Below are 17,362 nucleotides of genomic sequence, written 5' to 3'. Positions count from 1 at the left end.
GATGATGTTGTGTTCTTTATAGAATGGAACAATGGACACAAGAGATGTGTTTATTATAACAGAAGAGATTTTTTTAATTGAAGGGTGTCTTCTCTAAGCAGCAGCAAGAAAAATAACTCCATGGGGTCCAGACACTGGTAATGATGGTGGCAGATGAATCTGCTGAGACCGATAGGCTGATGAAATGATGAAGCTGGTGAATCTGCAACAGCTGAGTGATGATGGTGGAGGGTGAAAACAGGAGCATGTAGGGACTAAAGGCTGAGAGAGAATCATACTTAAGAAAAGATAGTATATAAACAAGTAGTTTGCTGTGCTGTAGTTTGAACAGCTGATATCTCACTTACTGTAGATCGGTGTATAGATCAGCTGTTTGCAAACTATAAACAGTTTAAGCACTTCATTAAACACATTGGAAACATTTGGAAAGATTTCATTTTAACTGCAATTTACAATTTACAAGCCAGTTAATCTGCAGATTACCTTCTTGATTAATTGATTTACTGTTTGATTGCTAAAAAGTTCTCCTTCTTCCTTATACAAAAGGAGCCTTTTGTGATGTTTGTACTGCTGCAGCCCACTTTCCCAAAATTTTGCAACCATCAGTGGGCCACAGGCTCAATCATCATTGTGTTACCTCATTCAGCGATAGATAGTGACTAAACAGATATTTATTTACATGATAATGAAGGGTTTATAACCTTAAGTAAATGTACATGTAATTTAAATACTTTAAGTCAACATTTTAGGCAAATTATTCTTTGAGTGCATCACAATAGTTGATTACTGACTATTTACTTGAGGCACCAGAGAAAAGGGTAACAGAAGTCAGGGCAGAATCAAACTATGGCGCTGTTAAACGGCCTCTGTCCCCCTCTGTTGATCATCTAGTATCATGTAACCTCAGGGCTGTTACAAATAGTTTTGATGAACCCACTGCTGCACCCTGCCGGAACATCACAGGTACAGCTGGAGGTACAACAAAAAATAACAATAGAACATTTGATTCCACGTGTTTTAAAAAGATAATGCCTTTTCTGATGATGCTCACATTGACAGTCAGATTAAAATTGTTTACTCTTACATTAACACTCGAGGTCAAGGGATCAACTGCTTCTTCAGACGTACCACTAACAAATAATGTCCTGTCCTCTTGTCTGTTCTCATTCATTTATGTATGTAATAATATGTTAAAGAAACACTTCAGTGTTATAAATGTCAAGAAAATACCCGAAAGTCAAAGCAGTTCCTCACATGTAATGTTTTAAAGGGTTCATATCAGGGAAATGTAAATTGTCACGTTTTGTTTCTACAATTAATGTTCCTCTCCTCCCCTGCACGACAACAAGGGTAAGGGTCAAGAAATCCTTCCTCTTTTGCTGCTGCTGCTGTTTCCTGCCTTTACATGTTCAGCATGGATGACTTCTAGTAAGTTGCTCTAGGAAAATAGATTGTCTAGCTTTCTAAAACTGATAGTTTTGAGTCTAACATCATATTTTAGAAAAGGCTGTAACTTCATTACAACACTTAATCATTTTATGCCATTACAATCTAATGCTTAATCAATAATCTTTGAAATATGTAAGCTTACATTAAAACAGTAGTAGGTCTTGTAATACATGAAGGGTTTTGTTTTGGTTTTTTGTTCTTGTCTTTTCTTTGGCTTTTTGTGACATGGCTTAAATTCAATACAATCTTTATTTCAGACTTGCAAGTCTGAGTTGACGGCTACCAATATATTTGTGACATACAGCATTTGTTACAAATATATGTAACAGCCTCTGGTGGAGCGATGATGCCTGAGCCAGCTCTACTTACTGAAAGAGGCTGTCACAAATTATGGTGGCCCTAAACAGCAACTATGAAAACACAACAGTAAATCACAAAACACAACTACAAGTCGACAATCACAACCGCAAATCAGAACGATCGTCGCCGCTGTTGCTAGGAAGTACCTACCTTTTCCAGAAGAAGTTAATGATGTTGTGTTTTCTTATTTTTGCAGTTGTGTTTTTCTATTTGCTGTTGTGATTTGCACCTCAGGGCCACCATACCTTTTGTTTCACATGATGAAATATGTATATTTTTTTATAGTTTCAGTATTTGCAGGGAATATAATACAACACATTTCCAGCCACTTCTCCCTACTCTTGGCTCTGTATAATCTGAGAGGTTACATTGCATGCTATCAAGGCTATCAAGGCTACCTGTGACTTAAGGGCAACGCCTTTATCCCAGTGTTTATATACACCTGAAGAGGTTGCTTTTTAATGTGAAGAAAGATCCTGACACATTCGCACGCTTCAGTACATAAACAAAGGCTGACATTCTGTTATTTTTTATAGGAAGTATAAGTAGAGAGTTATGCTGACTGTGCTATCTCTAAAGACTCACGCTGCAATTCTGATGCAGATAAAAGAAACTAAATCAGAGGTGAAAAAACACTACTGCTGTAACTACAGCTCGATTAGGAACTTAAATGGTAAATGTGAATGAATCTGCAAAGTAATGTTAAAAAATATTAACAGTTTGTTTGGAAGAAAACAGTAATAGATGGAAAATTAATTAAATGCCTATATTCACAACAACTCACAACTAGTGTCAGAAAATCTGTTCCGCTGTAAACAAGACTCCAAACCAAGGGGTTGTCTTTGCCTGAACATGTCCTACCCACAAGTTTAGACTTGCAGTGTCAGCAAATCATTGAGCCTAATAAGAAGGGTTTGATGCAACTGAGTGAAGAGTGTGAGAGCTAAGACCGGGAGGGGAAAGGACACTGACAACAAATCTACAAATGTCACTGTCATTTAACAGCAAATTAGGAGAGGTTGAAGGAGATGGTTGGAATCTGATGTCTTCTGACAGTAGATCAAAGTGTGGATGGCGTTCTCGGAGTTCAGGTGAGAATACACACCCAATAATAATAATAATTCCTGCCATTCAAGAGTAATAACAGCAATAGCAGCTGTAGTAATTATAGAAAGGTATTGAAAGCCTGATGTAATAAAGAATTAGTACGGAGATTGTTCTGCTGATTAAACTATTTAGCAACATTTTTCTTCTGCATTGACAGTTTGCGATTTTCATTTCCTTATGGTGATAATTTGTCCCGCAGTGTGTTGGATTGCAGCTGCTGCACTGTGTCTGGGGCTTCTTCTGCTGACTGTGATCATGGTGGCCCACAGTAAGTGCAATAATGCCAGACAGCAAAGTCAAAGTTGCTGGTAAAGTCTTTTGAAATCTGACTTCAAAGTCATATCAGGACTGAGACTAAGACCACTGAACTCTTAAAAACAATTGTAACTTAATGTAACAATCAACCCCCAAAATTGCAGTAAGTTTCACTCTGTGTAGGAGTGTTCACTTGATCATTTTCACAGTTTTTCACTGAGTCCAAATTAACTTTCTGCAGATACCAGTGCCATCAATCAGTGGGACTCAAAGTATACAGACCTGATTCATGAGATCACTAAAGGCAGAGACGAACTGAGAGAAGAGCGAGACCAACTGAGAGGAGAGCGAGACCAACTGAAGATTCATTCCAGCAACCTGACACATGAGTTGGAGACACTGCAGAGCCAGTACAACGACGTGGTTGACAGTCGAGATAAGTTACAAGAGGACATCAAAAACTTACATCTCAACAGAACAAGTGAGAAATTAACTTGAAAATGAATGAAATGTTTTGCATTGGATTTCGCTGCTGTAGAAAGGAATTAAAAGCACGTTGTCAAACACCAAAGTACTTGGGTGTACCATAAAATGCATGCTAGTGTACAGTCTTAAACATAAGGGTCTGCATAATAGGCATATTAATTAAAAATGATACAGCGTTCTGCTCGTCTTTATCATCAGCGATGCAAGCACAGGTCTTGGTTATTGAATTGAATCCAACTGGTCTAAATTATCCTGTACTGTCTGTTTAATTTTAAACAGAACTAAAGACAACACCAGAATCTTGTATCCAAAATAGCTGCTCTCTGAGTCAAAGTTTAGTAAACAGAAGTCTTTTTACACCAAAAGTGACAGTTGAATCTGTACAACTGTTAGATTCCAACTATCTACAATATTCTGCACAGTTTAACAAAGCGCAGGCTGACTGCATGATACTGGAGCTTTGAGTCTTTACAACACACTAAGAACATTAGAGAACATTATCGTATAACTTTGGTCCCCAAAGGTTTCAGGATCACAGTAACGAAAAATACACTTCTACTTTCCAGATAAAACTTGCAACATCGGATGGACGAGATTCAACAACAAGTGCTACTTTATCTCTCCGAGTGGAATGCCTAAAACTTGGGAAGGCGCCAGAAAAGACTGTCAACAGAAGGGAGCGGACCTGGTGATTATAACCACAAGAGAGGAGCTGGATTTTGTCAAGAAAGCTTTTGGTATAACCTGGATCGGTCTGTCTCGCCATGAAGACAGATGGAAGTGGGTGGATGGAACCTTCCTGGATGGTGATGGATTCTGGCAAGACGGGGAGCCCAATAATTCTGATGGGAATGAGGATTGTGTGGAGGTCTCACGTAAGGCATCAGCATGGAATGATGTGCCTTGTGATCGAAAATTTTCATGGGTGTGTGAGGATTAAGGCCCTGAGTTGAGTTTGTCTTTGATTTGATGTCATTGAAGGTCTTCAATGGAAAAACTGTATATAATGATAGAAAGAAAATGGTATGACAACAACTGTTCCTTTTCATTGTTTTCATTTTTGTTTGTGTAATGTCGTAGATCCATAACAAGCGAATATACTGTTACTTTAGTGTGTATTTTTCTCATTTCTTTTATGAAATACAAAGCACCAAAATAAGTGAGTGACACTGATTGGGTTTCCTTTCATCGTCACAATATAAGTAAATTAACATGCACACATGTTCTCAGTGTCACTATCCGTCCTTTTTATTGAACGACAATAACAGAAAATGAATAAATAAATTCAGCTTCAAGCAAAAGGGATTCGTATTCGGATTGATTCTTATTGTGCGATTGAAAATTGTTTGCCCTTCTGTTCCAGTGAACACCTGTTCACCTGTCCTAAATCGAAGGGGACAACACGCCTACAGGTCACGTCACACTATCAGACATCCGATCAACATAATTATCATAATAACAGCAATAAAACAAGAACCTCAACACAGCACATTCCAACACATGATCAGCATAATTCACATAAGGAAATGCATGATGTCTCAACATGATTGTGAATCAATAAGGCAGATCTGTAAAATGGCTTCAACACGCATAATGCTGTATGAATGCTGAATGTTTTCTTCCACTCTTTCCAAAATAAACAATAAAAAACTTGGACAAAGGAATAATGGACTGATTTAACTGTACTGTCAACTAAAAAAGCCTAAGAATCAGCAGTTTATTCCGGAAAAAGATTTATCTCTGGCTTCCTGTTGTTCAGGAAGACCCACCATGATAAATGTCTTTTTGAGTACAGAGAACAGGCTCAATGTGCTTCTCAGAAAGAATCCTTCCCTTCCATTTCCAGGCAGTCTAATAAACTTTGTCTTATATGATGTGATAGGATACTGGGTCTTATAGTGGTGGAGGAAGTATTCAAATCATTTACTTAAGTAAAAGTACTAACACCACGCAGTAAAAATGTACCTAAATTATTACAAGTAAAAGATTTCAATGCAGAAAAATAATGTCTATGACTCTTATACTGTTATATATCATTAGATCATTCTTATTATTCATGCATTAATGTGTAAGCTGGATTTTACTGTTGTAGTTGGTTGGAGTGGAGTTATTTTTTTATTATGGACTGCAACTACTGAAATGTCCTTTACAATTGCCCGGCTCACCTAGCCCTAGCAACTCACATGAAGGCTGGTTGTGGCCCTGGTAAGGACACTCCCACACAGAGTTCAAAAGCCTGCAACTCCCCTCCAATTAGTTAGAACTGAAGAAGCATCTTGGATGAGAGGTGAAACGTCTTCAAGAAACTGAAACACGTCCAGTTGCCTATTATATGGTACTTAGAATTACCATTTTGTACTTTACTTGAGTATTTCCATTTTCTGTTACTTTACACTTCCACTCCAATACATTTTGGAGCGAGGTATTGTCCTTTCTACTTTTATTTTCGGGTTACATGCTGCATCAGAGCCAAGTAGCATATTTTCAAATAACTTTTTATCAGCAATCAGATTTTTTTTTAAAAAAACAAAAAAAAACACTGATCCCAATTTTCAGAAAAATGCTTATTATTTGAACAGATAATTGCCATGGGTGACTTTAACTTTAACCAAAGTAATACTTTAACACATTATCTTTCCTTATACTCAAGTGTGCCTTTTTGGTACTTTATATGACACTGCTGGAGCTGTCATGAATGGAGTAGAGTACAAGTACAATATGTCCCTCTGAATGGTAGTGGAGTAGAAGTAGAGAGTGGCAAGAAAAGAAAAAAGTCAGGAAAGGCACAAGATAAATGTCTTCATCGTTACAACAGAAGGTTGTGCTGTATAATTAAACGCTAGTCTGGTGGTACAGCAACAAATACTTCTGTATCAGCAAAGTTAATAGGTTGTGGCTGGGGTAGTACATGTCTCAAGTACTTAAGTTTACCCAAATTTGTACTTAAGTAGGCCTACAGTACTTGAGTAAATGTACTTAGTTACATACAAGCACTGTAGGTCATATTGATTCTAACTGCCAGCCTGAACAAACTGAACTAAGCCCAGTGCCCTTTCAGAGGTTATGTCAACATTGTTTCACATAAACCAAGTCCTAGCTAAACATTAACTATGGTTTACCATAAGAGACTGCTCCTTCCAGTTGCTATAACAGCACAGCAACTTCACTTCACCATTTGATAAAATCCCACAAATTACCCTCCAACACTTGATGTTTCAGTTCCATGTTTTAGTGCAAACACGGTAAAAGCTGCTGAGTCAGTCTGCAAATCAGTTCCCCGCTCTGCTCAGCTCCAACCCTTAAACTAATATTTACTTTTCAGACCTTTTTACTCCTGCACTGAGAAGGTTAACCAGCGCACACACCATTGTCTCTTCGCCCTCATTTCTTTTCTAACAGTGTTAATAAAGAAATCAATCAGGTGCTTTGACATGACTCCTACTATTTGATTTTTCCTCTCACTCTTGTCTGCTGGTGGCTGCTCACATTGGCAGAGAAGCAAGTGCACCAACAGAAATGAGTGAAGATTGATGCCTTCAGTTGCTGTTGGAATTACCAGTAGTACAAGATGTGCACATACCTCTAAAATGTGAACTGGTGTAGAGTTACTAAGAAATTGACATTTAGGGTGTGGAGAGCATAAAAGCCATGTAAATGACTGGCTAAAGGAGTGATTCATCTATGGTGTTTCATCATTACAAAACACACCGTGAAGCCCTTTATGACATACAAGATCATACCTTACAAACTTCTGATGCAAACAACATATTTATTCTTCCAAAAGCAATTCATAACCATTAATAAACATATATTATCACCACACATGGTTGTATTTGTCATGGAGAAAATGCATGTTGTTGTCATTCATTATGCACAATGGGTTTTGTAGCCTCCCTCTCTGTTTTAATAGCAACTTCAACTAATAAATTAATTAAAAGCAAAGCATAGTTATAACACTCATCTGCATTTTATCATCTTGCAAATGTTGCACATGCAGTGTAAGTGTGATCTCTACAGTTATTTAACATTAAAGCCTACATGCATTATGATTTTATTTTATTTTTTTTAATCTATGTTTTAAATGTTAACTGCCACAACTGCCTTTCAGAATAAACCAAACCAAGCTGTCAGTATTTCTCCCACTGACATATGAGCTTCACAAATGATCTGGATGTCTGGATGCAGGAGCTTCCGTGCGGTCCTTGAACGCAGCATAGGCTTCCAGGGAGTGGCCCCATTGCACCTGTCCGACCTGTTTGGGGGACACATGACTCCGGAGGAATTTCCCCCGCTGCTCCCGTCCTTTTGTGTAAACGGGAGTCTTGTTTTAGTGGGAGCCTGTTGAGAGGGTGAGAGCCAGAGGAGAGGGGGAGATAGAGAGAAGAGAGAGGGAGACACAGAGATGTCGGAACCAGCCACTAACCCCGCCGCCACCTCGTTCCCAGCGCCAACTATCTCTCTACCTTTGGGACTGGAAGTGTTGAGAACTTACTCTGGAGTCCTTGTTTGTTTAGAAATAGTAAGTGTCGTTTCTTCAAAAGGTTATTTATGATGCTCAACTGCATGCCTGTGTTATTAAATGTATCAGTGATCTCTGTGGTGTTGTAGAAATGCTCGGCAGTTGAAATGTGTCTGTATTAATAATTGATGGCCTGTTAGTCCAGTTAGACTTTAAGCTGTTGGCTGTAACACAGTGTCCTCCCTGATGTCCTCAGTGTTTGGACGATGCTTGCACACTGATCGTCCCTGTGTTGCCTCAGGCTGAGTTTTTTGACAGTCAAAGCAAGGGCAACCGTCGCCTCAAGCGATCAAAACACCTGTTCCTTACAGACCACAGTAGGCCCAGCATCAGTTGAATTTATACCAAATATGATTAAGCATCATCTCCTTTCATAGTATTGTGTCAGCTTACCACTCCCACTGCCTTTACATGCTACCTCCATCTCATGATTACTTGACTGTTCATGTAGGATATAGGCCTGGTTGCAGAAGGCCTGTGTAGATAGGCCTTTAGATGGAAACAGTCATTTAAATGTCGAGTTGTGGCTGTTTCCAACAAAATGTTAAAGGCTTCTCCAACATGCCATTTCCTACACCATAAATAGATCCATAGAAGTTACATACCACCATCTTCTTTTAGTTTTTTAATCATTAGTTTAACCTTGATTTGCCCTTTTATCCATAATAAACCACACTGAAGTTATCACTGACATGTACATCCTGTCGATTGCCAGTAGGGCTGCAACGATGTGACATTTTCATGGTACAATAACAATCTCAGAAAATATTACGGTTTCAGGGTATCATGGTATTGTGCAGTTATTATTGATATCAGTTAGAATGACTTTTAAAGGCGCAATATGTTTAAATTGGCCAGTGTCGAATTAAAGGAAAAGTTCATATAAACATAAAAATTCAGTCATTACCTGCTCATCTCCATGTTGATGGAAAGTCAGGTGAAGTTTTGTAGTCCACAAAACAGTTCTGGAGATTCACAGCAAAGCAGCGTTGTGGCATTCTCCTAAACTCAACTGAAGTAGATGGGGACTTGTTTTGAAATGTAAAAAGGCAACAGGGAAAAAAACATTAAATGGTGTAATTCCAGTCTCTGGAAGTCCCGAGACTGAATTGATTTGGAAAGATGTTATTTACACCCCTCAATGCACGGACAAGCTCATGCACCCACTTCAGACGGGGTGCAAGCTAACGCTTTTAGCTTCTTTTTTTAGCAGCTTCGGTTGTTTAGAAGTATGCTGCAATGCTGTTTTCCTGTGAAGCTCCAGAAATGTTTTTATGGACTTGTTAGCTCAGCTAGCTAGCTGTGCAGCTAGTGCTCCTATTAGCTGACTATGCCTGGGCCGGGACCACCGGGGCTGTTGGTGTTGTTTTGACTATCACAGTAGATATCTGTGCAAAACAATACTTGTATGTCTGACATATAGTCAAAACATTCTGTTAATAATTTAATGACATTTTTGAATGTTTAACTAAAATTCTTAAATATTGCACCTTTAAAGGAATGGAAATAGTTGTTTTTTTTCATTGAACAAACACTTTATCATAATTTCACAATATATGAACTCCTGACAGCCACAAAACATGATATAAACTTTAAAACTGTATTTTAATAACACTAACTAACGTGGTAGAATTCAATAACGTAGTTAAGCAAATGTACACAGTACGATAACCAATCATTTTCATACCACACCACTGCAACCCTGGGTCAGCTTGAACAGCTGCTATACACAGTGGGAGCTCTGGAGATAAAGCAACGTGTTGTTTTACGACAAAGTTAGTTTGAAAAGCAGAGTGTTTTATAAGAAACATTTTAAGATAATGCAAATTTACCTCACAATTAAGGATGGAAAACATTCTGATGATTCCACACAGTGGGGTGTTCAGATTTTAAATTTGGCAACCTGAGAGCACTGGTATGGGATCAAGAGATATCGGAAAAGTATCTATAAAGAAGTTAAAGACGCCATAGCAGTATACATATGTCGAATTGCTATACCTGACGTGTGCCTGCCTGTGTCATAAACTGCCTGTAACTAAACAAATTTGTCCACTGAAACATAATGAATTGATTATGGAGCTGAGCTTGATTTCAGCATAAAAGAATAAAATCAGCTGCATCATGTCTCCAATGAGTGTCTGTTTACATCCCCAGATATTTGGTGCGCTAGTATGGATCCTGGTGGCCTCTTCCAATGTGCCCGTGCCTCTGCTGCAGGGCTGGGTGATGTTTGTCTCCGTCACCGCGTTCTTCCTCTCCTCCGCCTACCTCACGCTTCTCCTCACTGGCCTGGCTGACCGCATCAGCACTGACTGGAATTTCTTGGTAAGCTGTAGGCAAGCTGATGAGCCTGACAGTTAGTCAGCCTATCTGTTTGGCACGTCACAAACTTCACAGGTGTGTAGTTGAGACAGAAATGAAGGCCAAGTTCAAAGATGGTGTTGTCCAAACCATGAGTACAGAGTAATCATGCAATAAAGTAGTAATGGGTTTGAAAATGAACGTGTAAATGGGACGTCATGGCTGGTTTTGCTCACAAAAACAAATGATGTGTTTCCTTGAAGCTTAATGTTTCAGAAACTCTGCGCATTTTCGTCCTCAAAAAACAATTGCAAAGCTGATTTTTTTTATTTTAAATCCTGTGTTGTTTACATGTTTACTAGCCTGCAGTCTTGACATTGAAGAATACCATTGGGATAGTGTGACGCCACCGGTAGGATTTTGTGTCGTGCCACCCATGTGTGCACACATGCATGAGTTAACTTCAAATCTCCACAAGGAACCTTTTAAGATGGCTGTCAGTGTTTAATAATGTTGTCATGGTAGTAACTGTTGTTTGCAGCATGAAAGTCAGAGATCAGGATCAGTAGCAAAACTGCAAATCAGTCCTAAGGCAGAAGCATTACTTCAGGTCAACCGGTTATTATGTAAGATCTACTATGAGGAACAAAAAGGAAACTCTTGTGATTTCAACCACCACTTTTTGGCATTTATCCAAGTTTGGACTCATTTGTGTATTATATAACTCACAATGTCATGTTTAAAAAGAGAATATTTTTTCACATTATGCATCAGAACAGTGTGTGTGTGTGTGTGTCTCTGTGCATTGTGATAAAAACTAAATCTTTTCCTCGCCTGAAATTAAAAATCTTCTATGAAAAGAGCTCGCTGTGTGACTGAAAAAGGCACTTTATACCAGCAGTAGTTTAAAAATGGGAGCTCACTAATTCAATAAATATGACTTCATGAATAGTTTCTCCACCATCATGATCCATGCAGTGAAGCAGAGCATTTATGTATTAGCTCTTTTGTAAAATCACATAAAGCTTTATGTCAAGATAAGCAGTTTCACTTCCTCATCTAAGACTCAGACATTTCATAACAATCTATTAACCATATTTTCATCACGTGACAGTGTAGACCACAAAGCTGATCCTATGACTGTAAGTGACTGCTTTAATACATGCAAATCATTTTGTGAAGGTGGCTAGCTATAGCTGTGCATCAGCTCTAGAGGTTTGTAATTTAGACATTAATCGTAACTTGAGTTGTGACAAGCTGGCTGCAAAGGCTTAGGCTGTAAAGTGTTACTTTTGAAAGCTGGTGGTGAGAGCTCATCATTAAGCCCTGTTGAAGCCTGATAATGAGCTGATCATTTGAATCAGGTGGGTTGGAGCAGGGAAACATCTAAAACATGCAGGGCAGAGGGCCCCCAGCACCAGGATTCAAACACACTGTTTTAGGCACATATTGCGATACACTATACAGTATATGTCATATTTTTAAACCTCCTTAAAAGCACTTCATGAATGCTAGGACTGGTCAAAAACTTAGATATCTCATTATCCAAAAATCTAAAATGATATATAGTCTCAGATTACAATAACGATATGTTGCCCAGGTCTAGTATATATCTTAACTATAAACCTATGAAGCACAACCTTCTTATTGTACATAAAAAGGATATATGGCTGAAAGCATTACACATTAGTGCAGCCCATTAGGCACTTTGTATTTCAGCAAATATTGGCTGACCTCCTTGTCCTTGCAACATGAAATCACTATTACAAGACAATCTCTCAGCATTGGAGAGCATTTTCTATCAGTGCAATACTTATATAATATATACAGTATCTATAATATAAGAAAAAGAATAGGAACTTGTGTTCTTGTGTTATGTCACTGTAGTGGTGTAAAGTCTGGGCTCTCAGACAGACAGAGCCAGCCTTGCCTCAGGCTCCAGGCCCTGCTCCCAGGAGTAGCCAGGCGTGTGGGGTTGTTTGTTTTCGGCCGAACAATGAGTGACATGGATGATGAGCTCACACCGAAACGCCACAAAGGCCCGCCTGTAGTCCCGCCAGGCTCGCACAGTCGGCAACACAAACTCTCATTAACCTTCTTTACTCCCTGACACGCCCTCTTTCCCTCTCTTTTCTCTGTCTCTCTGTCTTTAATCCCTCACTCTGCCTTCTTTCTCTTGCATATTCTATTTTTTTCTTATTCTTTGACATTTTTATTTAATTTCACCATGTAATGCTCTTCATTTAATGTAAAAGGTTGGTTCTTTGACAGATAGCCTGGTTTGGTATGTGATTGTAAAGTACAGGTCGTTGCAGTGAGCCCTGCAGCTATTGTCTGATAATTACCCAACATGATAAACCGACATCTTGGCTCTTTGTCACCAGGGGATTGTGTGTAGTGGAATCTTACAGTTGTTCAGCAAGTTTACAACAAAAACAAATTTTCACATCCTGTCTGTAGTTGTTTATACTCCAAACTCTTGACCTGCCTTGTACTTAATGTGTCCTCTCTCTTCTCTCTTCTCAGGATGTGTTTTACCATTTCATGGCTCTGCTTTTCTACTTCGCTGCCTTCGTGTTGGAGGCAGCGACTACAGCAGCTAATGGAGGAGCCCACATCAAGCAGCTGAATAACAGCACTGAAGCGGTCTTGTGTATAACCTACCCGCGGGGCAATATATTCACAGTCCTGGATGACAGGCAATACAGTATTAATGTGGCAGCCACGGTGAGTAATATAGATATAGAAGATTAGCACTGTTATTATGATTTTAATTCATATTATCATAATGCACTCACAGTGCTATCTCAATTAATATAGCCCTATACCAAACTCCTTTGTTGACTCCTGCTGAAGTAGGGGAGTTGCTGAAAGATAAAATAAAAATAAAAATCTCATGAATTCACATCATTCAAAGTTTCCACTGTATTATTTTTTTTTTTTTTAAACTCAATTTGACATCAGTCTTCTTTCAGGCTCTCCATAATAAGTCCTGTCAGAGAAACACCTTAGTTGACACATTTGCTTGTACAAAGTCACCTCCCAGCTGACTAAACTTTCGTTTTGGTCATGTTTCAGTTTAAATTCTTTGCATGCACCTTTTGATAATGCAAAAACAGTGTCCATGTTACTTTAAATAAACATGATATTATGTGTGCTGCGGTGTTCTGCTATCAGCTCAAGCTGATCGGCCATAAAACAGTATGCTAAAACACTGCCAGCTGTCCTCTTTGACAGAAGTATAGTAGGTTACGTTAGGTTAGATGAGGTTAGGTCTTATTTTTATAAACAGAATGTACATGAACCTCTGAGCTAACTTTAAATGTACAACCAAAGTGGCTGTATGAGATTTTATATTCTGTATATATTGTATGATAATCAAAAAAGGCCATTTAAAAACATTATAAAAAGTTTGTACTGTACTTATTATTTTAGCCAGTTTTAATGCAAAAGTACCAAACATTTGCTAGTTAGATTTATTTTATTTTACACGTGTATTTTTGTGAATATTGCAGACATGTTTAAGATTCAATGAGTAAAGGGTTATATTAGGTTAAATAGATAATGAATCAAACTAGTTGTAGTTAGCAAATATAATTAGTAACTGTTTTTGCTTTCTTTCCTTTTGTCCTTTGTCCCAGATATTTGCATTTGTGGTGACACTATGCTACGGCTGCAGTATGGTGATGGGCTTCAAGAGGTGGAGGATGTAACCAAGAAAACCAGCACAAACTAGTCTGATAACTGCTTCATAACTTCAGTATGTATTTATAAAACCTTCCGCACCATCCAGAGCTCCATAGAGAGCATTGCTGTTTAGGTCAGTTCAGTGTAAATTTTGTTATTATCAAAGATAATAGAGTTTTTTTAATAGATAAACCTGTCGAGATTTATGGACCATAATATTCCTCCAGGAATTCTTCTTCTGAGATATTGAAAGGATTGGTTTCATGTAGGTTCAGTCTGGGTTGCTGAAGGTATTTTGAGAACAGGGTTAAAGTTTTTGTCCACTACCATTCCCTTGCTGCTTACCAGTGATTTCCCTACACTACGGAAAAGAGATATCTGGAAGCCATTTTTAAACATTTTAGTACCATGTCCCAGTCACCAGGTGGGGGAGCCCCAAAGCCCCGTCCACAATTCCAGTTGATTTTTATCTTTGTATCACCTCGTTGTTTTGAGATATGGCCTCATAAATTCAAAATGCCGGAGGGAAGATGAGATGCACCACGTACCTCAAACTGAAATAACTGTTAAATCCTCTTATTCTCAGTATATAAGTAAAAAAAAAATTCAACTTCTTAACATGTTAGAAATACTTCCGTCCAGATTTTGCTCACATTTCTCTTATACATTTTTTTCCATGATTAAAAAATATATCTGTCAACCCCAGTGGGTGTTATGCACCAAGAGATATAATCTGCCCATTTAGATTTCAAATGTTTTGTGTGCTTTATTAAAAATTGTTGTGTATTTACACTTGGATATTTCTATTAAACAGGAATATTAAATAGTCTTCAGATTGATTTAAATATAGGCCCACTTTATCAAAAAAATAGGTCCAATAGGCAAAATATTGGTGCAAGTCCACTGGAGTGGATAGATGTAGTTTCAGTCACCGGAAAAAGATGTACAAGCACATAATATTAAAGAAGTCAAGGGAAGGTGTGCGGGGACCTTGTATATGTTACAACATGCTGTGGCTATACAGGGTCATTTTGCAATAGTGACGCCTATGACTGTTATAGTTTTGTTTTGTCACTCAGTCATATCAATCATACAAATATTGCCCCATTTCCAGAGTCACACCCTCATCGGAGGCCATATTTCCCATTTCCAGTAAAACGAAAACGTGCCCACGTGCGCTGCTAATCGGTTTTACATAAGAGACCATTAATGTGATGGTGCAATTTGTTCGAGAGACTCTAAAAGGCAACATGATCATTTTTCTGTCCTTCAGTTACCTTGGTGCAAAAGGAGCAGTAGATTTAACATGACTGGTATTAAATTTTTTAAAATGAGAGTCTACCGGATGTTTGAATTTGAAAGTTTGAATTTGTTGTTGTGTGCACTTTTTGTCAAATTTTACCAGTATATCCAGCATAACTGTTTTTCACAATAATGTAGCTATTGTACATAATCACGTATTACATGCTACATATATGATATCACTATTCTAGTAAAAGCTAATCATTTAATCTGACCATCTGTAGAAATGCTTTTGTCAGCTACTATATTTCAAACAGTGATCTTTATCTGCTGATGAATTATTTAATTATATATAGTATTATGTATTTAGCGTTTGACTTTTATTGTAATTCTGTTAATGCGTCGTAAAACAGTCCAAATCAATAACTTCTTACTTGGTCCATGATTTACTAGTTGTATTTAATGTTGTCATTAGGTTCATAAAATGTTATTAATTTAAAATCATTGTAAATGATTTGTTTTGTTTTTGACACCTGCTGTTTTTTTTTTGACATTTTAAATGCATTTTAGAACTACAGAAATAAAAAGTTTTGAAGAAAAAAGAAGCTCTTGTCTTTGTATCATTACAGGTTGCATTGTTGTCTGCCAGTGTCTTTTTTTATGCTAGCACTAGGAGTCACCAAAGTCTAAAAATATATCTCACCCTAAACATAGGGGCTTTGTGAGAGCAAGCAGAGGAAGTGTACAGGGATATAATGGCTTACAACAGTCCGCAATTTAAAGACTAAGTGAATAATGTCCCTGTAACCACGCTGTAGTTGGCTTGGGCAGCAGGGTGAAGACAGCTGATGCCAACAGACTCAATAAACTCATCAGGAAAGCTGGTCCTGTCCTGGGGGTTGAAGTGAAGTCTGGTGAAGGTGTCGGAGAGGAGGATGCTGAGGAAATTGCTCAGTATTCTAGACAATGCCTCTAACCCCCTGCATGCCACACTTAGTCATATCAGAGCACATCCAGCTATAGACTGAGACCACCACCATTTACTGAAGTTTACTTAAATTTCATACATTTATTTTATTTTTATTGTTATTCTCTCAGACAATGATTACATTAATCATTGTACTTTTTATTTTTTATTATTAGTCTATTGGGTTTTTGATCCATTTCGAATGTGCACTTAAATACAGGGAATGTTCCCTGTTTGTGTATCAAATAAACTCAGGAAGAGAGTTACTTCTTATGCATATTGGCATATTTTCTAGTCAGTGAGGATACTCGTAAATCATACAAACAGGGCCATTAAAATAGATTAAATTAAATGTACAGAAAGAAAGAAAAAGAAAGAAAGAAAGAAGATACACTGGATTGTCCAACCTTATATTTCTGTACCCGGTTATTCACATTTTCTGAATAGGTATATTCTTGTATTCCTTATTCATTTTCTCTTCAACTGTGGAGTTGTGTCTTTCTTGAAGAAAGTTGTTAATCTCAGCTTAGTCAACCACAATGTATTTCAGTACAGTCTCAGCGTCAATTAGTGGCGTCTTACGTTTCTTTTGTTAAATGAGAATAGCACATAATAATGCTGTTGAGAAGTTTCTAAATCCAGTATGGCTACCTTTGACAGAAAAGTCAGTGCTAGTAGCAATTAAACATGATGACCCATGATGAAAAAAACAGTGAAGGGTCATCTTCCATTTAAACTCCCTGCTGTGATTTTATGTCGTCGTGTTAATCTCAGCCACTAGATGTCTCCCGTCATCTACAACATACTGCTCAACTTTTTTCGCATGAACCCAGTGTTTATACACAAACAGCAAAAACGTTAGCATCAACAAAAAAAAGTGTTGGTGTCGCTTTCTATTGACGCACGTATCACATCATGTACCCTCAACACGTATCTGGTCAGACGTGACTCATGCTGAAGATTTTTTTTTTTTTTTTAATGCTTACAAA

The 17,362-nt window shown here is 37.9% G+C and overlaps 2 protein-coding genes across 2 annotated transcripts; both read left to right on the top strand.

Annotated features, from left to right (window-relative positions):
* The first annotated feature begins 2,741 nt into the window (after nucleotides 1-2,741).
* Nucleotides 2,742-4,958, top strand: LOC141012102 (CD209 antigen-like protein C). Its single transcript, XM_073485498.1, has 4 exons — nucleotides 2,742-2,900; nucleotides 3,116-3,184; nucleotides 3,413-3,652; nucleotides 4,224-4,958. The coding sequence occupies exons 1-4, from the start codon at nucleotides 2,795-2,797 to the stop codon at nucleotides 4,595-4,597; spliced, it is 789 nt and encodes a 262-aa protein (XP_073341599.1). The 5' UTR covers nucleotides 2,742-2,794; the 3' UTR covers nucleotides 4,598-4,958.
* A 2,969-nt stretch (nucleotides 4,959-7,927) lies between these two features.
* Nucleotides 7,928-16,011, top strand: mal2 (mal, T cell differentiation protein 2). The gene is made up of 4 exons (XM_073485251.1): nucleotides 7,928-8,176; nucleotides 10,331-10,501; nucleotides 13,004-13,204; nucleotides 14,119-16,011. The coding sequence occupies exons 1-4, from the start codon at nucleotides 8,060-8,062 to the stop codon at nucleotides 14,188-14,190; spliced, it is 561 nt and encodes a 186-aa protein (XP_073341352.1). The 5' UTR covers nucleotides 7,928-8,059; the 3' UTR covers nucleotides 14,191-16,011.
* Nucleotides 16,012-17,362: the final 1,351 nt, after the last annotated feature.

The sequence above is a fragment of the Pagrus major genome, chromosome 17 (genome assembly GCF_040436345.1).
Source record: "Pagrus major chromosome 17, Pma_NU_1.0".
NCBI classification, from domain to species: domain Eukaryota; kingdom Metazoa; phylum Chordata; class Actinopteri; order Spariformes; family Sparidae; genus Pagrus; species Pagrus major.
The sequence above is the reverse complement of the archived record's forward strand: the minus strand, read 5'-3'. Positions and strand labels throughout refer to the sequence as shown.

Excerpts from the sequence above, each read along its gene's own strand:
- LOC141012102 (XM_073485498.1), top strand. The coding sequence starts at position 2,795 with ATGTCACTGTCATTTAACAGCAAATTAGGAGAGGTTGAAGGAGATGGT. Across the intron at positions 3,185-3,412 it reads TGTGATCATGGTGGCCCACA|ATACCAGTGCCATCAATCAG; the intron begins GTAAGTGCAATA and ends AACTTTCTGCAG. Across the intron at positions 3,653-4,223 it reads CTTACATCTCAACAGAACAA|ATAAAACTTGCAACATCGGA; the intron begins GTGAGAAATTAA and ends TCTACTTTCCAG.
- mal2 (XM_073485251.1), top strand. The coding sequence starts at position 8,060 with ATGTCGGAACCAGCCACTAACCCCGCCGCCACCTCGTTCCCAGCGCCA. Across the intron at positions 8,177-10,330 it reads TCCTTGTTTGTTTAGAAATA|ATATTTGGTGCGCTAGTATG; the intron begins GTAAGTGTCGTT and ends TTACATCCCCAG. Across the intron at positions 10,502-13,003 it reads GCACTGACTGGAATTTCTTG|GATGTGTTTTACCATTTCAT; the intron begins GTAAGCTGTAGG and ends CTCTCTTCTCAG.